Here is a 23191-nt window from a genome sequence, read left to right as displayed (position 1 = left end):
AACAAATAGTAAAGTTTGGTAACATGAAAGGTTTGTTGTAAGTTCTTATAATATTAGTATTTTGTATGCAATTAATTTATTTTCAAGAATATAATTAGTTTCTTATTTGGAAATAGGGAACTATTATCTTTTTTTTTACAACTTGATGAAATGGTCAAGAAAGATATTCATCTGAACCAACTTCGTAACCATAAATAATAACAACTATCTAATCTCACCTTGTTTAGAAACACATCATGACAGGTCATTTGGTGTCTTATTCTTCTTGTTCACTTGTGACGTTGATATTTCTTGTGCAGCCGAAAACATGCTCAAAACCTCATTAAAAAAAAAGGTTAAACACACCTACTTCTCAAATCATAAAGTAGATTTGTTTTTCAAACAACCTAAAAGTGTTTATGATATTAAGATCAAATTCAAAATTTGAAGCTTTCTTTAAGACGTTGGCTGCTCCTTTTCCTTGTAGAGAGCTGAGATTGAAACAACAGAAACCCTGGAAACCTTGTACCTAACTCCATAAATATCTCCCACAGCATGACTTTTATGACCAAATCCAGAAATAAAGACCACGTCTTGCAAACATTAGCAAAAGATGATTCAACATTCGACAAAACTAATTCACGTTTAATAAATTGCTTACAAAGGCTTTTGATTCAACTTACATTTGCCTCATGTGTTTAAAACAACCATCTTGCGGGCTAAAGCAATATTCTTCGTGCTGTTATTGATAGGTTGTACTCTAGCACTGCTTAGACTCGATTTCTCTGCATATTCAGACACAGAGACTCACTCATCAACACCACTGTCCACACTAAAACTAAGCAGATAAAGAAGCCAATGAATATATAGCTCTTACATTTTCTGACGGACGGTTCCTTTTGCATGAAAATGACCCAGAAAAAGGCTTTTTTCCTTCGATTTCCTATAAACGGAACAATGAAAACAATCATTTATCTTGGAGTTTTAAACTGGGAACTTGAAGAAGTAGTAAAAATTAGTACCCGATGTTGGGGTTGTCAAAGAAGATTGTTAACTTTTGCTTGTCCAGTCTAATATTTTTAGATTGTCCTCCAGTAACCCATGAGGAAGTGAGGAAAGTTTCCACCTTGTGATGGTCATAAATAACTCACCGTGGAGACAGAATGTGTAATCTAGGGCAGCTATTCAGGAAGAGAATAATTAAACACAGATTTCAAGTCCGAAAAATGCTTGATCACAACTTTGGAGCAAACAAATTAAAGGAAAAAGAATCAGAGCTTACATGGAGCTGGCTCCTTGTTCTATTGGCAATAGGAGTTTTATATTCGCGGGAGTACTACTTCCATCTAAGAACAACATTCTGTTCTTGTTTGATTTGTCCTCGCTAGCCATAGTTTCATGCTTGGCTCTCTTCATACAAAGTCTCGCAAACATGTTGTTCACAACCTTATCCTTTCTACAAACATATAGAAGTACAAAACATTAATGATTGATCCTGCAATCATGACTTGAAGCACCATTAGAGAAGGTATTCTATGCCTGAATCCACCTTTGTATCTCAGTCCATCTATTCTCATACACTCGTTGTGCCTAAAAATCACACATGAGCTCAAATGTCAAATATAAACCAAACACAAAATATGAAATCTTATCCATATATGATGAAGTTTATAAGTGAATTATACCTCACACAAAAGCATAGCTTCTTCAGAAGAAAAACATCCTCACTTGAAATCTGAGTTTATGTATGTATATCATCTGTTAGCAAAAGATCCATAGCTATTAAAGAAAACTCTTGTGGTTCTAACATAACACATAAATCTTTTGATTACGGTAAAAAAATTAGCATAATCATTTATATCAGTTTGATTAAAACTGATCGACGAATCTTCTTGACGATCTCTCCGTCAACGGAAACTTTACCGGATATTCTCGACGTATTGATAACGGTGTGAGACGTCATGTGGTAAGAACCTGGATGATGATGGTTCGGCGGTGAAGGAGGTTCGACGGCGACTGAGCTTTTACCGGGGGAATTGCAGTTTCGATTTGACGGTGGCGGAGTAGATGTAGAGATCGTGCAGTTAGGTTTAGACAAAAGATTTCAGAGTAGGTTTTGATTTTGGGTGGATTTAGGTTTATACATAGTTTTATATAGGAGAAGGATCAAGGGGGGAGGTGGAACCAAAAATTCAGAATGGTTTTAAGATCACCATTGATTGAGAAGGTTACGCAAAACAAAAAAAAATTCTAACATCGGTGAAGATGAAGTGGAAGAGTCAGAGAAAAACTCAGAAACGTAAAATAATACATGTTCCGTTTTCTAGATGGGCTCTGATGGGCCAGACTGATAATTTTCATAAAAACAAAACCCACTATATTTCTGTCATATATGACGTGTCAAAAAAGACTATTCTGATTGGATAATTTTTTAAGAAGACGTGGCATGCTTCTCTGTTGAGTATATCTTCCTTTTATTATTGTTAGATCATATTATTGCTTAATGTATAATCTCATTTATGATGCGGGACATTCCTAAAAAAAACGAAAAATGATCACGCTAATTTAGCCAACAAACATATGAACGTAACATTGTCATTACGTGCTCAAGACTAAATTAAATTCATACACAATCTGTGACCAGAAAAAATTCCTGCAAAAGCGGCTGTGAATAAGAATGTCACTCTCTCTCGTAAATAAAAGATGTTGCAATGGTATTCAAAAAATGAGATTTAAGACCAGAAACCAAATAAAGGCATCAGTCAGTCATTGTTGGTGGTAACTAGCGCCAACAACGTGAAAACGAAGAGGACGTTCATTTAATATTTAAAATTCGCTATATAAACATCATACGGATGTTTTATAGTAGACAGTCTAAACTAGTAAGAAATGGCAAACCAAACGAAACTGATCTTGCCTCTATTACTCGAAAAGAAACCACTTGAGCTTATTAAACCCTCAAAACACACTCCTTCTGAAACTCTCTCACTTTCTACTTTGGACAATGATCTTTTCAATGAAGTTATGTACGCAACGATTTACGTTTTCGAAGCCAACGAAAAGAACCGAACTGATCCTGTCCCTTTGCTTAGGAAGGCTTTGTCCGAACTTCTTGTCTACTACTATCCCCTTTCAGGCAAGCTCATGAGACGAGAGAGTGATCGAAAACTTCAGCTAGTTTTTTGGGGTGAGGGAGTTCCATTTGAGGTCGCTACTGCAGCCCTCAACCTCTCCTCTCTAAACTATATAGAAAATCTTGATGACCAAGTTGCTTTGCGCCTTGTGCCTGATATCGAAATAGACTACGATAGCAACGTCTCTTATCATCCACTAGCTTTGCAGGTAGCTTTTCACTTTCTTGATTCTATAATTATGATTTTAAGGCCATGAACTTCCATGGTTATAAAAAAAAAATTAAAAATAGTCTTTTCTATGAAAAAATGCAATAAGTATATCATTTTCTTGAAGATTAGATAATAATCTCAGTAAACTCTCAGTTTTGTAAGGGTAATGTTTTCTTCGTAGTGTGGATCACGCATAACTAAGCTAACCAATTTTTCCCTTTGATTTTTTTTTTAAAGGTGACCAAGTTCGCATGTGGAGGATTCACCATCGGCACGGCGTTGACGCACGCCGTATGTGATGGATTTGGAGTGGCTCAGATCATCCATGCTTTAACCGAGCTGGCTGCAGGAAAGAGAGAGCCAACGGTGAAGCCGGTGTGGCAGAGAGAGCGGTTGCTCGGACAATTTGATAATGAATTGGCCAAAGTGCCTGGTGGCCATATTACTAGTCTTTTAGCCACCTCACCATATATTCCAACTAGTGATATGGTATGTTGTTCTCCCAATAACTTCAACAATTTTGTGAATGATATTTTATTTTTGATTATAATTTGTAATTTCTATATATTTTATATACATTAGATTAAATAAGTAAAATTAATATAATTGATGTTTTCAGGGTTCACCCGACGTTCTTGCAAATACAAAGAAACTTAAAGAATTGATGTGATTATATAGAAGAATTTTATATTTTTAGCTAAAGTGATATCTTTCCATTCTCTATCCAACAGGTAACGGAGACAATAAACATTCGGGCTAGGAATATAAAGAGGCTTAAAGACTCTTTGATGAGAGAGTGCGGGTACCCTAAAGAGGGTTTCACAACTTATGAAGTACTTAGCTCTTGCATATGGAAAGCAAGATCTCGAGCCCTGAAGCTAAACCTTGACGGGATCACTGTCCTGGGTATAGCTGTTGGAATCCGACATGTTTTAGATCCGCCACTTCCTAAAGGATTCTACGGTAACGCCTACATAGATGTCTATATCGAGTTAACTGTGAGAGAACTCCAAGAAGCATCAATCTTCGACATTGCTAAGCACGTGAAGAAAGCCAAGAAAACAGCTTATGACAAGGGTTATCTCGAGGAAGAGCTAAAGAACACGGAGCGATTGATGAGGGATGATGCGAAATTTGAAGGGGTAAGCGATGGACTATTTTTCCTGACTGACTGGAGGAATATTGGTTGGTTCGGATCAATGGACTTTGGTTGGAATGAGCCTGTAAATCTGCGGCCGTTGATAGAGCAGAAGAGTGCAGTGCATATAGGGATGATTTTGAGACCTTCACAACTTGATCCATCAATGGAAGGTGGAGTTAAGGTGATCATGACGTTGCCAAGAGTTGCAATGGTTGACTTCAAGCGAGAGATGGATGCTATGAACAAACTTTACTATTAGTATTATTAGTACATGGATTACTTTTCTATGTGTGTGAGTGAATGCGTGTTCAAAAAAAAAGTGCTTATATGAATGCTTCAGTATGATCATCTAGTATGTCGAAACAAAGAGACCGATATTGATTAAATTGTAATTTATTATCATCATTACTTCACTTCTTTGAATCATTGGAGGAAGCAAGTGTGTATCATTGACTTTCAATGAGCTTAATCAATGCATAAGCAATTTCTCTGTTTTAAATAACCTGTTAGCTTGCCATTTCCAACATTGAGCTTAATCCATGAGTAAGCAGTTTCTCTGATTTTAGAATATTATCTTTTCACATGTCAACTCATGTCCCTTGTTATTAATTTTAAACACATGAGAATATATATAACAATTAAGTAGTTCTAAATTTTCAGAGACATGGAAATTCACATAAAAGAGGGAAAATATTACAATTGAAGGAAGTAAATTAGCCATTCCAAATCACTAAACTATTTATTAATTAATTAGTCTATGAACATACTTATTGTGTGGCGCGGGATGCAAGTTAAGACACGTTCAATGTCTAATTAAAGATGTCTTGTCCCGGAGACAATAGTTTTTCTGGATCAAACATCATTTTCCTCCTCGAGAAATCACTCCATTTTGGTCCAAAATGCTTAATCCAATCTTCTTTTTTTGTGTAATGCATCAAATATTCTTTGATCTTAATGCCTGAGTTATTGCAAAAGTTGATTATCCTGTCGTTAAGACTCTCGAGTTCTTCAAAGTTATGTGATCCACCCGCTGATTGCAAGAATCCGACCACATAAAAAACATCCTCATTTGGTATCATGGCGGACATGAGGTTGTTCCATCTATTAATACCAAATAATCATGTTAACATTTTTCTATTCCATGTTATTATTCATTGATACTAGATACCATGATGACATTAAAAGTCCCAAAACGTGAAAATACTTACTTGTTTCGGTTTGTAGGATAGAAGAGAGTAACACCAGAAGTTGCGGTCTGGTTGAGAAGAAGGCCTTTGATGACACCTTCATGAAAATCTAATACACGAGATTTCGGGACGAACATATTAAGCCATGGGTGAGGAACTTCCCATAGCCCTATAGATCTGAGCTTATCTTCTTCGTTTCGGACACGATTCAAGAAATCAAAATAAGGAACATCTTGCATGAACATGAACTCCGAAGTGAAACCTAGAGTTCTAGTTAACGTGTCGATTACCTACAAGAAAAAGAGAGAGTATACAATATAAATATATGATATATCATCTCAGTAACTTCGTAATGGTGATTGATATGAATGTGACTAGTTTTGAGCTAAAAAACTATATACAGTGCATGAATGTGACTCATTTGTATCATGTATTCATATGATATATAGTATATTTATTGTACTTTCATATGCTAATGATATGTATATATATTGTTTTATTCTTTTTTCAGGATATGTATATATAGTACCTGGTCAATGATAGGAAGGGTGGTGGTATCATAATACTTGGCTACTTCGAGAACATAGATGATACGGTGCTCATTCACAAGAGAGGCGACTCTTGTTTGATCGGAGAGTGGGAAAAAAGAGGTGTCAACTATTCCGTTTGACATCATTAGTTGACCTTCCAAAAAGTCAACTCGAAGATCATTGGCCATTGATATTAAACGCTCTTGGTCTCTTGTAAATGCCGAGAAGTCACTGTAGAGTATGCGTAGCCACTTCACCTGCATAATTTTATATCAACTTATATTCAATTAATCCATTTTAAAAGGCATTTTCTTTACAAATTTGAATTAATAGTACTACTTTACAAAGAAAAAAATCACATTCCAATAGTTATTCTTGTGTTTATTAATGAGAGACTTTGTAACTGTAAGAATTGAAGTATGATTATGAGGATCACGCGACGTAACTTCTATCTAGAGATATATGTACAAAATATTAAGCAGATTAGTTATTATATAGTAGCTAATGTGGAAAATAGAATAAAATAAGCTGATGTATTGACATCAAGAAGATTTGCAAGCATAAGACAAGATTGCAGTCGAGCAAGTCCTAGGATTGATTTATTGTGCAGAATCTTATGATACATAAGCAATATCAGATTTTATTCAACAAATTAGTGTATACTTCTTATTCAAAGAAATTCATAATCAGTCATTTGACTTCCACTTACGTTCCAAACCAAATCTAGCTTAATTAATATAAGATTCGACCATCTTCTTAGTTATACTTTTAAAAATAAAAAGAGATACAATGAAGCATACCCTTGTTGGTGCATGATCCAACGCAATTCTGGCTCTTGTTATTATGCCAAATTGTCCCAATCCTCCTAAAACTCCATAGAACAATTCAGGGTTTAACTTTGGAGAGCAAGTCACCATGTCACCTTTTCCTGAAATTAAGTATATAATATGAAGAAAATGAAAAGTCAACATATTAAATAAATAGAACCATCAACGAATAGAATTACTATTGGTTGACCTTTCTTTCTGACCAAAAAAAGTTTTTTAAATCATGGGACTGTACTGATTTATGCCGTGTGAGTTTACCTCAAGAATCAAATTTGTAGTTGAAAAATGTTATTTTATCATTAATATTGAGAAGTAAGATATGCCTCTCCACGTATATTACATTGTAATATAATAGTTTAACTCGGTTCTTTTTTACAATTGTTGCTTGGAGACAAAAAGGAATTGTAGCTTTTAGAAGACCATAGATAATATTTCATTCGGTAGAGCCATCAAAATTCTCATGTGCCTATATATATTTCAACCTAATGTACACAGTAGTTTTGTCCCAAAAAATGTATACAGTATATAATAACGTGAGCAGATATTAGTTTTTTTTTTGCAAATAGCAGATATTAGTTTAAATGTAACGAAATGAGTGAAATTAGGTATTAGGCGTACCAGTAATAACATCCAACTCGTGAACGTTACTAATCTGCGGGCCGTGTCTAAACACCTGACCGCCGATTCCAGCGTTCGACAACGTCCCGCCAACGCTGAGATACAGATAATCTGTGAAAGTAACCGGCGAGACGCCTCTCGCCAACGCCGCCTCAAGAACCTCCACCCACATCGCGCCGGCAGCTACGTCAGCGTAAGTCCCATCGGCTGAGACAACAACCGCTGCGGGTGTAGCCGTCTTGGCGAGACACGTCATGTTCACGACAACGCCGCCAGGTGCAGAGGCTTGGCCGCGGAGGGAGTGGCCTTGGCCGCGAGCGGCCACCTTGAAACCTGGCGAGGAGGTTGTTGACTCGCTGTCATAAGAGAAGTCTCCGTTTGCGAAGCGGAGAAGACGGGCGACCTCAGCGGGGGTAGAAGGGCAGAGGACGGCGCCGGGGTTAACATCGGTGATATTTCCGAAGTCGCGAGAAGCGGCGGAGATGGAGAAGGGATCGGTGAGGACGGTGAGGTTGAGTGTTATGGGTAAAAGGACATCAATGCCCTCCTGTGATTTGATTAAGGTTGGAGTTAGACACATCAAGAGCGTCATTAGTGCGATGATGCTTAAACTGGGATTAGTAGTCATTGTTTAATCAATGGGAGAGGCTAGTGAGAAAACGAGAGGGAAAATGAGGTGTTGCTATTAATATTGTTCTTGTTGATCATGGGATTAGTATTTGAGATTACTTTGAAAGTATGAGTTTATATAGAACCACGCATAGAGAGATTGTATAATATAATATTGATAACTAGCACGTGAATATCTTTACGTGATTTTATTGATACTGATATACAGGTTTTTACGCCATAAAAGAAATAAAAATAGGACAACGAGTTATGTTCATCCAAAAGATAAATTAGTATGTGAAAAGAAATACTAGAAGTATTTACTACATTGGCTCTCGAAATATTTATCAATGATATTTAATTCATTTCGTCAGTATTCTTTCAATTTTTTTATTTTTTAAATAGGGGACTGAATATAGAAGTTGGCCTTGAAAGACTATATGGTTGGATGGTCAGAGGCATGTCATATGTCCTAAGTAATTCTTTGTTGTTAAATTTGACTAAATGTAGACACCATGAGAAATTTTAATGTATAACTTATGGAAACATTTAATTCTTCATCCATTAACTATATTGGCCTACTGGTAATGTATTTAAGATCCCCAGGTAGTAGTTTTTCCAGATAATATTTTCCATTTCTGTCTTTTATAGTTATGGTGTATACATTTAAATCAGAAACGAAAAATGAAAAATAATATTTTATCTGAATTTAGTGTAGTTGAGGTTGTTACATTTGACTTCATATGTGATTCATAATAAATGTAACTATAGTTACGTAAATTTGAAATTTGTGGAAACCGACCAAACCCTGTGGGCCGGTTTAGATAGCACTTGGTTGACAAAAAAAAAGATAGCACTTGCGTTTACCCAGTAGTGCTTGCAGTTAATATTTGTTTAATCTGGTCCAATAATAAACATAACTTGAAAGTCTTCCATAAAACTATACTAAAAATAAAAGGATCTTTGGATATCTATATATATAGTTGACTTCTAATATGTAGAATACTGAAATATTTGGAATCATCATATAGCAAAAGTATTATCATATATAAAAGTTTGTTTCTAGAAATCCTGTATTATAAATTATCAAAATGATAAATCACCAAAGTCTAGATATAAACCTTCTTTTTTAACAGCAGTCTAGATTACAATTCACTACGGTTCATACAATCAAATTCCCTATTATAAGAGTTTGATTGTTTTTTTTTGTGAAATAACCAACAAAAAAGGTGTTGTGGTTCGAGTTCGTATTGATTGTATTTGTTCGATCTTGTTTGTGATTTAAACGTAACGACACAAAGAAATTTGTTTGCCCAATTCACGGTGACCTCCCGTTACGTCTGGAGAGAGGCGGCGCTCTCTTTCACTAGCTTTTAATCACCGGAAACTCCTCGGTGGTGGATTACAACAATCGCACAAGCTAGCTACAACTACGATCGTCTAACGACTACTCTTCTGTGTGTTTAGATAACGAGATGATACCTAATCACGAAGACGATCAGAGACAGGTCCTTAGCTGATCGGAACTGCCACGAAGCTCACTTCAGCTGATCGGAGAAGATGATCGCTCTCTCTACTCTGATCTGATCTTTCTTCTTCTGTTGTAACTAACTCTAACGGAAACCTTATCTCCTCCTTATATTCACTTTCCACTTAGCTCAACATAAGGACGAGGCCCATCGCACTCAACTTGGGCTTTTGGATATAGACATTAAGCCCACAATTCTCCACCTATGTCTTTAACCAAAATTAGACTGTAACCTCAACCAATCTACTTCGTCTCTCCGATAGTCTAGCCGCCTCCCTTGTTAACTTTTCCGATCATCAACCACCGATGAATCGAACGATAACCCAACTCCACCTTAAGGTCAGAACCTCCAGAAATCTTGCGTAACCAGAACTCCTCCTTACTAATGTACCTCAGGTAAACTTCTCTTCCATCCTCCTAGAGAAACTCATCTGATAATTTTTAACAGATTAGTAGCTTACCTTTTCACCACTAACCCACCACGTCTCTTCTCCCTTTTGCTGCGAGATAAAAAAACATCGAAAACATTCTCACAGCAAAGATCTCCAAGCATGCTAGTCAAACACCTTAACGAACGCCAGAGCCTTTTCCAGCGTTCTTCCAGGTACTGACTTAGTTAAGATGTCTGCTAGATTAAGAGTAGTATGTATCTTAACAACTGACACACTGCCATCTGCTATAACATCTCGGATGAAGTTGTACTTCGTATGAATATGCTTGGTCCTTTCGTGATAACCTCCGTTTTTAGTTAGGAAGATGGCAGACTTTGAATCACAATTTATCTTGACTGCTCCCTGTTTGTAGTCTAGATCTTCACAAAGCCCTTTAATCCATAAAGCTTCCTTTGCTGCTTCATTAAGCGCCATATATTCTGACTCCGTAGATGATAGCGCTACTATAGGCTGGAGGCCTGATCTCCAACTAATAGTATTAGTTCCCACTTGAAACAAATAACCAGTAACTGATCTTCTCCTATCAAGATCATTCCCATAATCTGCATCTGAAAAACCCTCTGCTATAAACTCTTGCCCTTTCTTAAACCACAATCCAAAACTTGTAGTTCCATGAATATATCTCAAAATCCATTTCATTGCCTCCCAGTGAGCTCTGCTAGGATTTCCCATAAACCTGCTGACCACTCCCACTGCGTGTGCAATATCTGGACGTGACCCAACCATGGCGTACATGAGACTCCCAACAGCGCTCGCATACGGAACATTAGCCATGAAAGGCGCCTCAATCAATGTCTCTTTCTCATCCAAGCTTTTCAATCTGAATTGAGTTCCCAAAGGCGTTGAGACTTCCTTACAATCGCTCATATTAAAAGTTGAAAGAACCTTCTTTAGATAGACTTCTTGGGATAGTTTCAAGGTTCCTTCCTTCCGGTTTCTAAGAATATCCATCCCTAAATTTCTTGTAGCTGCTCCAAGATTCTTCATCTCAAACTCACTACTGAGACTGTCCTTTAGATTTTGTATCACCTTCATGCTCTTAGAAACCAATAGCATATCATCAACATAGATCAGCAGATAAATCCTTGTAGACACCTCTGAACCACTGACGTAAACACGCTGATCATAAGGACTCTGTCTGAAACCTTGATCCTTCATGAACCCATCGAATCTCTTATTCCACTGCCTCGGTGATTGTTTGAGTCCGTACAAGGACTTCTTCAAAAGGCAAACCAGATCTTCCTTTCCTTTTATCTCGAAACCCTCTGGCTGTTCCATAAAGATCTCTTCATCTAGAGTACCATTTAGAAAAGCCGTTTTTACGTCTAGTTGTTCTAGATGCAAATCCTCATTCACAACTAACGACAGAATGAACCTAATCAAGATGTGCTTAACCACGGGCGCAAACACCTCGTTATAGTCCACCCCTTCAACCTGTGAATAGCCTTTGGCTACCAGTCTACCTTTATGTCTTGGTGGTTCAACTCCAGGTATTCCGGGTTTCTTTTTATACACCCACTTGCAACCAATCACACGCTTCTTTTCTGGTCGATTAACAAGAACCCACGTTTCATTCTTGTCTAAAGAAACTATCTCATCTTTGCATGCTGCATCCCATAAGTCTCTGTCCTTAGATCTCATGGCTTCTCGATAGCTTCTTGGTTCATCCACCTCGATGTCACTAGCAGCTGACAGAGCATATGCCACTACATCAAAATCATCATACTTGGAAGGCATTTTACTCTCTCTGCGTTTTCTATCTCTCGCTAGAATGTAGCTATCCAAGTCATGTCCTTCTGTAACTGTTGAACCTACTTCAGTTTCACGGCCCTGTTCTGTCACACCACCCTCTGAATCTGATAAAACTCCACCTGAAACTGAACTCTCTGATTCTGATACAACCCCTTCTGAAACTGAACTCCTCGAAGTTTCTGAATTTGAAGTAGATGCCTCTGAATCATGCTTGCCTATAGATGGACCTCTGATTAGATTTGGACTGAATGAAACTCGTCTTCCATCTTCTTTCATGATAGTTTTTCCTTTCAAACTAGTTTTATCGTTTTCTAGTTTTTCAGGACTATCAGTCTTTAGTGAACCTTTCTGAACCTCTTCCTCATGAAATATCACATTTCTGTTGATCGTACACTTACCTTCCTCAGGCAACCGAACTCTGAAACCTTTTACCCCTTTAGGATATCCAACAAAATATCCTTTAACAGCACGCGGACTCGTCTTCGCCTTTCTGGAATGAACATACGCTGCTGAACCAAATCTTCTTAGGTGTTTAACTCCTGGTCTCACACCTGACCAAAGTTCCTCTGGTAGTTTCTACTCAGTTGCTGAACTAGGTGATCTATTTATTAGATACACCGTTGTAGATGCAGCTTCAGCCCAAAACCATTCCTCCATTCCACTTTCTGATAGCATACATCTCACACGCTCCATAATGGTTCGATTCATCCTTTCTGAAACACCATTTTGTTGAGGTGTATAAGCACACGTTCTGTGTCTTTTAACTCCAGTAGACACACAGTAGCTATCGAATCTGTTGTTGCAATATTCTAATCCATTATCGGTTCTCAAACACTTAAGCTTCTTTCCAGTTTGAGCTTCGACCTCTATTTTCCACTCCTTGAACTTATCGAAAGCTTCATCCTTTGTTTCCAAGAAATAAATCCAGACTTTCCTCGAGTAGTCATCAATGAAGGTAATGAAATATTGTTTTCCTGATAGGCTAGGAACTACTGAAGGAGAACCCCATAAATCAGAGTGAACATATTCCAAAACCTCCCTGGAAGTATGTTTTCCCTTTTTGTAGCTCTGTTTATGAGATTTACCGAAAACACAGTCTTCACAGAACTCAAGTTTCTTGATGTCCACAGCTTCCAAGTAACCCTCTTTTACTAAGAACTCCAAACCTTTCTGACTGAGATGTCCAAACCGTGAAAGCCATTTCTTTGTAGAATCAACTGATGCGTTTGCTAGATGACTTTCTCCCTGTAGAACGTTACCTTCCAGATAATACAGACCATACTTCCATGACAACACTTCTGAACCATCTTTGAAGAACCTCACTCTGTAGTCTCCTCCCACATAGTTGCACCCAGCTTTCTCTAAACAACCATATGATATCAAATTTCTTCCCATAGTAGGCATATACTTGATGTCTGTAAGTACTACAATCGAACCATCTTGCCTCTTAATGCGGATCTTCCCTGCTCCTTTAATTTCACTCATAGTGTTGTTACCCATCAGAACGTTTCCTCCACTGCATTCCTTCAGATCATACAACACACCCAAATTAGGTGTGATATGAAAACTTGCTCATGAGTCCATTACCCATTCATCTCTAGTCTGTTGAATGCTGGCAGTTAAGATCAAAGGTTCTCTCTTTGCAGACGCAACATTAGCTGAGCTAGAACCTCTGTTATCCTTTCCTTTGTCAGGACATTCTCGCTTCTAGTGACCATCCTTTCCACAATTAAAACAGCCAGTCTTGTTTCCTTTTGAGCTCTTGTTCTTCGAGAATCCTCTTTCTCTACTCTTGGACCGGTTTCTCCACGAGTTGCTATAGTTTTTCTTGTCTCCTCTCCCTCTGTCACTTACATACAGACCTTCAGCATTGCTTTTCTGCTTCCCAATAAGACCTCTCTCTCTGAGCTCAGTTTCCTTTGCGTATGCTGACGTTACAACTTCATTGACAGTAAGAGTATCCTTACCACTCCCATACTTCAACGTATGAACCAGTGGCTCATATTTAGAAGGCAACCCTGTTAAAATTTGTATAGGCTGATCCGCATCTGAAATTTTGATGTCGAGACTCTCCAGCTCATTTACTAGCTTCAAAAACGTGTCCAAGTTCTGCTCAATGCTCTTCTGCTCCTCCATCTTGTAGCTCGCAAACCTCTGCTTCAAGTAGATACGGTTTGGAAGAGACTTGGTCTGATAGTCTCTCTCCAATGCTTTCCAAATACCGAGTGCTGTAGTTTCTTTCATAACCTTCCTTATAATCTGATCACTTAGACTCATCTGTATAAGACTCCTGACTCTCTTATCCTTCGCTGCCCTTTTTGGATCTGCTTTGATCTCTGTGGTTTGTTCTGACTTTGCTGCTGCTTCCTCTTGTGCTGCAGGTGTTTCTTCTTCAAGAACTGAATCCAAACCCAAAATCTCAAGTGCGCATAACATCTTGTGTTTCCAGATCCCAAAATCACCTTGTCCATCAAACTTCTCAACCTCGAACCTCCCTTTCATAGGCTCCAGCTCCATAACTCCCTTGTTTACAGTCTTGATCAGAGACAATAACGGGACTATATAGAGTGCCTACGAATCTTCTTCAAGATCTCTTTCTCTGATCACAACTGATTCGAAAGCTGTCTTCAACAACACACACGGAAAGATACAGATAAGTTTCGAACCTTGATCTGATCTTTCTTACTTGCTAGAGACTTCTCCCTCTCGACTGTGATAGATCTTGAAAGCTTGCGGAATGATCGATCAACCGTGCTTTGATACCACTTGTTGTGGTTCGAGTTCGTATTGATTGTATTTGTTCGATCTTGTTTGTGACTTAAAAAACGTAACGACACAAAGGAATTTGTTTGCCCAGTTCACGGTGACCTCCCGTTACGTCTGGGGAGAGGCGGCGCTCTCTTTCACTAGCTTTTAATCACCGGAAAGTCCCCGGTGGTGGATTACAACAATCGCACAAGCTAGCTACAACTACGATCGTCTAACGACTACTCTTCTGTGTGTTTAGATAACGAGATGATACCTAATCACGAAGACGATCGGAGACAGGTCCTTAGCTGATCGGAACTACCACGAAGCTCACTTCAGCTGATCGGAGAAGATGATCGCTCTCTCTACTCTGATCTGATCTTTCTTCTTCTGTTGTAACTAACTCTAACGGAAACCTTATCTCCTCCTTATATTCACTTTCCACTTAGCTCAACATAAGGACGAGGCCCATCGCAGTCAAGTTGGGCTTTTGGATATAGACATTAAGCTCACAAAAGAGAAATTAGTTTTATAGAGAGAATGTAGAGAGAGAGAAATAGGAAGAAAAAAGAGGAGAAAGAATGTGAAATTGATTAGTTAGTTAATTTTGGGTTTTTGTTTGGTTATTGGGTGCAAATTCCCTATTATAAGAGTTTGATTATTTTTTTTTTTGCTAAAAGATAATTCTATTAAAAATGCAAGTTAATGGAATTACATGGGCATGACTGTGCTATTCAAGTAGTTAGTAGTATATACTATATAATATACAAATTATATTTTCTTTTGATAAAATCTTGTAATTGGTATTTCCTTTTCGCGTCATTTTCTAATGGCTATTGTTTCTCTTGTGGAACACATAGGTAGTGCTGGGTTTGCGGGTCAACCCGCCCCGATCCGCCCCGCCCCGCTGCGGGTTGAATAATTTTTTTTATTCAAAAAATCGACCCGCATAACTCATAAACAAAAAAATTTCTACCCGCACCCGCCCCGCAAAAACCCGCGGGTAACCCGCTTAACCCGCGGGTAATATTAATTATATTAAAAATAATTATTTTAATTAAAAATAATTATTATATAGTTAAAAAATCTTATTTTTAAAAAATTATATTAAAATAATATATTAATAATTAAAATTATATAAATATTTACGAGATTTAATATATTTTTTATAAAAAAACATTTTTTTAAAAAAAAAAATCTTTTTTTCTTAAATTTGCGGGTTAACGAGTACCCGCGACTCAAATTCGACTGACCCGCACCCGCCCCGCTTAAAATAATCTTGACCCGCACCCGCACCCGCCATTGCAAATTTTCAAATTCTTCGACCCGCACCCGCCCCGCAGCGGGTCAAATGGGGCGGGACCCGCGGGCATTAATTAAAATTCCCAGCTCTACACATAGGCAAGTTTTGTCAAAAAAGAAACACACAGGCAAGTAGCGTGAGAAGGCAAAAAAGGCTTATTTCACCTCGAACTTGGGTTTCTCTCTTTCGACGTCACAAAGCATCACATGCACGGTGAGGCAAACATTTAATTGTACATTTGATATATATAGTTAAATGCAAGTTTATATACTATAAACTTTTTTTAATCACAAACTATGTCCATTGTTAGTTGCCGATCGTTAAATGCAAGTTTATATAGTATATTTAAATAGAATTAGTAGAGTTCAACTCACATAACTTCTCTGTTAGAGAGTGAAGCGCACGAAGAGTATCGCCGACTCGCCGTCCGTGATCACTTGACGGCCTGCAAAGAAAACTTGTGTGCCGTTATCACACGGAAGGTTCATTTAGTAAATCAAGTTTAACATATGAGATAAATTATTAGACGACTTACGTAGTACTTTTATAAATTCGTTATAAGAAGTGACAATGACAAACAATCGTTTTTTTTTGTTGCTGACTAAAAAGACTAAAACAAACATTAAAAACACGCCATTAAAACACAAATTGGATAGTCTTCCTAGCTAGACGATCGGTTCCTATATAAAAACTTAACAGAACTAAACATAGAATAACTCAAACTACTTATTGCACAAATGTAATGTTTATTTATTTTTATTTTTTTTTGTCATCCACAAATGTAATGTTTATATTGAGGCTATCCCCTTCAAATTTCAGTTTTCAATGTTTTAAGAACCAGATATTTTAAACAATTAAGTGGACTACTTATAATAACATTCAATTTTTTTTTCTCAAAAAACTTTTTTTTTGTCATCTCTTAATAAAACTATTTAGATAATTATAAATAATGACATTATAAAATGCGGTAGCAAAGAACTCTTGACCTTTGGAAAAAAGTACAAGCAGTTTTCATCACTCAGTTGCGTACCACTTCTTTCAAATCAAAAAGAATTTATTTTTATTTTTTGTATCGGTCAACGAATCAAATATTTAACAAATTATAAATCATATAGTATAATTCATCATTCCATTGTTTAGTAAACACCGTTAAACTGTTCGGCCAAATTTTTAATAGATAATAATTAAATATAGTCCAAGTAAACTTGTAAGTACTAAAATAATATTTCAAAAAATGAATCCTAAATTAAAAAAATATATAAATTGCTTCGGCCTAGTTTTTAATAAATAATAATTAATCTAATCTAATCAAACCTTTAAGAACTAAATAATATTTCGATAAAAAATGATAATTAAATAATTTTGTAAGAAGCAAAAATGATGGTTGTGTAGTAGTAGACTCGTAGAGATATGGATACAGAGTACACAATGCATCTTTATTCAAAAAGGCCTTTCCAAGTAGTTTTGGGCTTATTGAATCAAATCACACTAAACGGGCCCATAAAGTTTGTGTAAACCGGTCCGGTCCGATCTTAACCGGGAGCGAGTTGTGTGTGTAAAGAGCGGAGTATCTTTCTCTCAGTCAACGAAAGTGCTGCTGCTCATTGTTCCTTCCTCAGATCGAAAAGCGAAGAAGATAGCGACGACAATGGTAAGTCCCCAGATCCATCCTTCCACCGCGAATTTGATCGCGTTTTTCACTAACGGTTTGTGTTATTTTTCCGGTGAGAAGGCGGCGACACCGATTGCGAGTCCTATTCCGGTGGCGATGTACCCGACTCTGTCGGTGGTCACTCTAGCGATTGGCCTCGTGATCACAGCTTTCTTCTACATGTAAGCTTAATCTCGATCCGATCTCTAGGTTATGAGATGTGTATTAAAGATCTCGTCTTGTTGGATGTTCATTGAAGCTTTTGGCCCAACATTGTATGTATAGTCTCTGGTTAACAACGCATTCTCAATTGCTAGGCTCCTGGTAGGCTTTAGTATGAGAAAGATGAATGTGTGAGTTCTGTATCATTGATGTATGAAGTAAAGACTCGGACTTTCAATTGCTAAGGGAATGTAGTTAACTAGATCTGAGCAATGATTGATGTTTTATGAGGTATGGTTTGGTTTTAGTTGTAGTAGTAGTAGTAGTGTCTCGTCTTGGCTACGAGCATGTGGGTTTTAGCACCAAGTCAAGAACTTTAAGATATACCTGAGTCATTCATATTAGGTTTGGATTAAGTCAAACAAGGAGTGATCAAAGTGTTGTTGTATTTTTTTTACTTACCCTGTTATAAACCTTTCTGATGCAGCTATGAAGCTACATCATCGAGGAAAAACCGTAGCCTCGGGAAGGAGCTCGCGACTGCAGCAGTAGCATCTGTCTTCTTGGTATGGCTTTACTCTTCTTCTTTATCCTCTTTAACTTACTTAATAGTTTTCTTAAGCCTAATGTTTGGTTTAATACTTGTTTCTCTGTTAATTGCAGGGGTTTGGATCGTTGTTTTTGCTACTTGCTAGTGGTGTTTATGTCTGATCCATCTTGCTCAATACTATCCCCAGCTAGTTTCAATGAACAAAAAAAACAGGACTTTTATGTCCAACTTAAATCAGAGTTTTGAATGTTAAGACTTCAACTATCTTTTGTGCCTTTTAATGCTAAACGGAGTTTGGATGTGGCCGCTATTAGAACATCGTTTGCGCCAGTCAAGTTATTCAGTTATATATTTACCAATATTTAGAAGAGTATGTTTCTTAATACAAAGAAAACGAACAAAAACTTGATTTCCACATGTATTGTATGACAATAGACACAGAATTTTCTTAATTCCAATAGACTAAGAGTGTTATCTTGCCGATTTTTTTTTTAATATCATTTCAAAAACAACTGGTACATTCCAAAATAATGGTTATTCAAACATCTTTATTTTTGACCATGAAACTTCTTTTGAACATCTTTCGAATTTTTAAGGATATAATTTTCTTAATTCCAATAGACTAGGAGTGTTATGCTGATTTTTTTTAGTAATATATCTGGAAATTTCTACCGATTCTTTTTAATATCATTTCGAACACAACGGTTACATTCCAAAACAATTATTACTCCTGAACATTTTTTTTTACATTTGGCCATGAAGCCTCCTTTGAATTTATGAGTCACCCCCAACCTTTTATTTTCATTTTACGCATATTTTTCATGGAAGTAATGGGTGATATTGATTTTCTTATGTAACTCATACGATACAACTTTTAAGTTATGAAAACAAAACTAAAAAAGAGTCAGACTTCCACTGGAATGTAGTGGAACCTTGGACTAGTGTCGGTGCTTTTTGTAATTGTGAGAGTAGTAGTGGAGGTGGTACATTGCAGGTGCATATAGTGGTGGAGGCAGATGAGTGACACTTGATTTACAGACCTGAAGATGTACTAGAGAACTTTAAGTCACACGTTTTCTCATGTGGCTCCAAGCCTTGAGGAAGCAATCCCGTGACTATTAGCACGTTGCTGCGGTTTAGGATTGTCGGTTTTGCGAGGATTTTTATATATGCCGTTTTTAAGTGTTAGTTTTGCGAAGAATTTACTTGGTATATGTAGGCCATCAGTAGTTCAAAACATTGGGAGGTTTGTGACTTCTTGAATCATTTAGGGTTCTTGATCATGTTTCTTCATGTTAACCGTGGGCACGTAGCTTACTTTGTGTTCAGCCTTTGTTGCGAATCTGAAGCTAGTGAAACAGAACAAAGGTTAATTAACAAACTGAAATCCATATTTTAAGAACTCGACTCATGTTTTACAAAACCGTTCAGTTACATTTCCAACAACAAAATGAAATAGAAGTTTGGTTCTTCAGTCTTCACCTCTTTTCGGTTTCATTTAAATCAAACGGTTCTGAACAAACCATGTTGAACCGGGCCAACCCACTATTCTGACAATCTATAGAGCTGTTGCGCAATCTTAAGAAGTTAGATATATACATTTGCAGACAATTCGTATTACAGCTCATGCGATTGTGGGGTGAACTGGTGAAGGAGTTAAGTAGCAACAGTCGAGGATATTTATTGCAGAATATCTTCTGGTAGATTCTCTCTCGCTCTAGTTTTAAAACATTCAGAAGGTAATAATACTAATAGTACTGAGCCTTTCATGGGGTTATTGACTTTATCTGAAGATTAAATACACCAGTCGTTCACAGATCCAAGACCATCACATTAGCTCCTATAGGCTTTGTTGGATTCTTATTATTGGTTCAATTCAGCTACAACCAAACAAAAAACCTTGTTTGTCGACGCAAACAAACACACATACGTACGCACAAACACGTCTTGAGTTTTGCATGTGTATGTCAAATTATTTGTCTTGAAAAAGGAGACACAGTTGTGGCTCAAAAACTATGTGTCCACATAAAAAGTTGTGGCTCAAAAACTACATGTCCATAGGTTATGTCCTTTTTTAATTCCTAGCCACTAAAACCATTTTCTTTTGTCTCTGGTTCATTGTTTCAACATTCTTGATATCTCCCCATCCACCGATTAATATTCTATTTGTAACCGATTTTTATATTCTGCACAAAGTAATCCAGATCCTTATTTTTCTTGAACATAGGTTCACCAAAAATAACTATTGTTCTTTCTTCATGATAAAGATGTGTGTGAGTGTGGTGAACCAACAGAGCATGAAGCTTGTTTAGACTGCAAAGCTTCGAGGGAGTGATAGTGTGATACTCAAGCTAGTTGTTACTCTATAAATGACTACAACGCACAACAGTATTTAATTTATGAGTGATAGTGTGATTCTCTCTATGGGACTGTCTATGGTTTGCGTATTTAATTTATGAGTATGTAACACGTGATAACCTTCGAGTGTGTCATTATCAAGCTTTGAAGCTCGAGGAAAAGTCCTTGAGTCACGGGAAATACCATAGTAGCTAGAGTTTTGGAGCTCAAGATTTTCACTTTTCCTCCACCTACATAATTATATATCTACACAAACACTATGCATAGTGTCGACGTTCCAAATAGCAAGTGTCAATTTCGTATTTATCTATATCTTTCAGTATCTGTAAATTATTATATCTTTGTTTGAAAATATTGTTATTCTTAAAATTGTTTGCAAGATCGTAGACTAGCCTCTTTTTTTTGTAACACATAGACTAGCCTTCTATTTGATTTTCACTCATGTATATTACACGCTCACTTATTCAATAGCCATCTTGATTTAAACTATCTTACACAAATAATTAAAAAGCATATTTCCTGTAAAATATTGATCATAGATCCTGTGAAAATCGCTTTTCTTCTGTTTGAACCTATGTATTTATGTCCACACATTTTCTAAGCCTTCGCAAAATTTGCTATGCTGTAATTCTGTTAAATTGTTTTTTTTTTTTTGTGATTCTGTTATTTTTTCACATTTTCAGACAATTAATCAATGTTGGGTCGCAAAATTTATAACACTTGTTTATTATTGTGGATTTTACGTACAAGCCGTGCATATCGTGTAGTTCAATATTTTTGTATGAGTAATTATAGTTATCAAGTCTTGATACTAAACGTATACTTTCTCTTGCTAATAATGGGTCATTTTCTGATTTATATACTATTAAGTAGGCGATATGATAGATTACGGATCTGCACTACCTTTGATGAAGATCCATTTCTGTGTACAGCGCAAAAAGTTTGATATAATTAATTTCAGCTAAAGTAAGATACATGTGCAACAATATCTCTATTAAGGCTTCGACTGGTGACACGTAGTATTAGAGTTGAGTTACAATAAAATGTACGATTTGATGTAACTTGTAGTAAAAACTATGTGGTAGAAACTGTAGATTTATGTGGTGAGTTCGCAGTAAAAATGTGAGTTATTATTTTATTAATATTATTTGATTGGTAACATTTTTGATGTATAAGTCGCAGTATATATTATTTTAAAATATAAATAATATTTTAATAATAAAATAAATAAATCAAAATTAACTAAGGATGTTGAAATTTTGTGTACATGAATTTTTAATTACCAAACAATATTAAAAAATAAAAATTAATAGAAAAAATTAATTGACTATTTAATTGGAACTTATACAAATATTTTATTTACATAACTTTTTAATCACCAAAGAAAATTAACAACTAAAGTTATAGATTTTTTTAACTAATTAAAATGAAAATGTGATTTTAGAAAAGCTTTTTTGGTAAATTAGAGAAAAACTTTGGCTAACTAGTATATAACCATAATAAATTGTTAAGTATATTGTATTAAATAATATAAACTAAACGTAAAGGCTACGTGTTATTGTAATTTTTCTAAATTGTTAATATTCAAAAGGTAGTGGGTAGTTAATTGACAAACTCAAACTTTTCTTTAACTCAAATCTTAATACATGAGCTTTTTGTTGATGTAGATTTTAGATTTGAGTTATCATTTTTACAAAGGCTATAACTCAAAATTGTAACTCAATTATAATCAACTATAACTCAAACACAACTTCAAAATCTTAAAACTAATTCATGATTGGTAACATTTTTGATTTATATGCTTAACTCAACCTAAATCAAGTGTACTACATGTTACCAATCAAAGCCTAAAAGAAAAAAAGTTTGATCGATCTTAAAGGAAAATCTTCTTTAAAGAACCTTTCTTCATGAACATATTCGCGCTTAAGGAATCAATTGTTCATCTTGTATTAGTGTTATGATGATTGCCTACAAGTTCAAAGGATAAAAAGCAAAGGAAAAGCATAATTAACATCTTTATATTTTCCACTATATATATAACACGTCGATTCGATATCTTAAAAGTTTCAATTTTAAGCGGAACACACAACAAGTAAACAGTTATTCTTCTAAAAGAAAAAGTTAACATTGAAATGAAGTAGATAAGAACTCTCAAGTTTGTAATGTCTTGATCGTTTTCCTAAGTTAATCTCACATTTCTATTATTTTTTCATGATGCACTACCGAAAAACTATAAAATATATAGCGACGATGTAGATATGTCAATTTGTTCCAAATACAACATTTTGGAAAATTGAGATATTATCATGATATTTAATTTTAGTTACATGTTTATATGATTTTTTGTTATAGTGTACATATGATAATACGAATCATATATTTTTGCTACGTTCAATTTAATTATTTAAAATTACGTTGTATGGAAACTATAGGTTTTAATGGTATAAAATTA

The 23191-nt window shown here is 36.0% G+C and overlaps 4 protein-coding genes across 11 annotated transcripts; 2 read left to right on the top strand and 2 right to left on the bottom strand.

Moving 5' to 3' along the window:
• Positions 1-308: 308 nt before the first annotated feature.
• On the bottom strand, positions 309-2460 carry LOC106386354 (transcription factor MYB124-like). Of its 8 annotated transcripts, none has more exons than XR_007327078.1 (8): positions 1903-2460; positions 1665-1737; positions 1529-1569; positions 1262-1435; positions 1002-1160; positions 857-922; positions 663-764; positions 309-572 (listed from the first exon to the last, which is right to left on the bottom strand). XR_007327078.1 is itself a non-coding variant. In XM_022716985.2 (4 exons), exons 1-4 carry the CDS (start codon positions 1677-1679, stop codon positions 1127-1129), a joined length of 264 nt encoding a protein of 87 aa, XP_022572706.1. In that variant the 5' UTR covers positions 1680-2460; the 3' UTR covers positions 1001-1126. The 8 variants fall into 8 exon arrangements, 1 of the variants encoding a protein (XP_022572706.1); XR_007327080.1 differs by having other exon boundaries at positions 309-538; positions 1665-1714; XR_007327079.1 differs by having other exon boundaries at positions 1665-1714; positions 1954-2460.
• A 238-nt stretch (positions 2461-2698) lies between these two features.
• LOC106417018 (spermidine coumaroyl-CoA acyltransferase-like) lies at positions 2699-4872 on the top strand. The gene is made up of 3 exons (XM_013857886.3): positions 2699-3321; positions 3561-3812; positions 4055-4872. Exons 1-3 carry the CDS (start codon positions 2869-2871, stop codon positions 4721-4723), a joined length of 1374 nt encoding a protein of 457 aa, XP_013713340.2. The 5' UTR covers positions 2699-2868; the 3' UTR covers positions 4724-4872.
• Positions 4873-5083: 211 nt separating this feature from the next.
• On the bottom strand, positions 5084-9372 carry LOC106417025 (cytokinin dehydrogenase 4). The gene is made up of 5 exons (XM_048764523.1): positions 7627-9372; positions 6982-7109; positions 6181-6438; positions 5673-5941; positions 5084-5565 (listed from the first exon to the last, which is right to left on the bottom strand). Exons 1-5 carry the CDS (start codon positions 8252-8254, stop codon positions 5274-5276), a joined length of 1575 nt encoding a protein of 524 aa, XP_048620480.1. The 5' UTR covers positions 8255-9372; the 3' UTR covers positions 5084-5273.
• Positions 9373-17511: 8139 nt separating this feature from the next.
• LOC106386343 (transmembrane protein 258) lies at positions 17512-18688 on the top strand. Its single transcript, XM_013826199.3, has 4 exons — positions 17512-17669; positions 17751-17851; positions 18319-18397; positions 18495-18688. Exons 1-4 carry the CDS (start codon positions 17667-17669, stop codon positions 18540-18542), a joined length of 231 nt encoding a protein of 76 aa, XP_013681653.1. The 5' UTR covers positions 17512-17666; the 3' UTR covers positions 18543-18688.
• Positions 18689-23191: the final 4503 nt, after the last annotated feature.

Source organism: Brassica napus, chromosome A3, assembly GCF_020379485.1.
Source record: "Brassica napus cultivar Da-Ae chromosome A3, Da-Ae, whole genome shotgun sequence".
NCBI lineage: Eukaryota > Viridiplantae > Streptophyta > Magnoliopsida > Brassicales > Brassicaceae > Brassica > Brassica napus.
The sequence above is the reverse complement of the archived record's forward strand: the minus strand, read 5'-3'. Positions and strand labels throughout refer to the sequence as shown.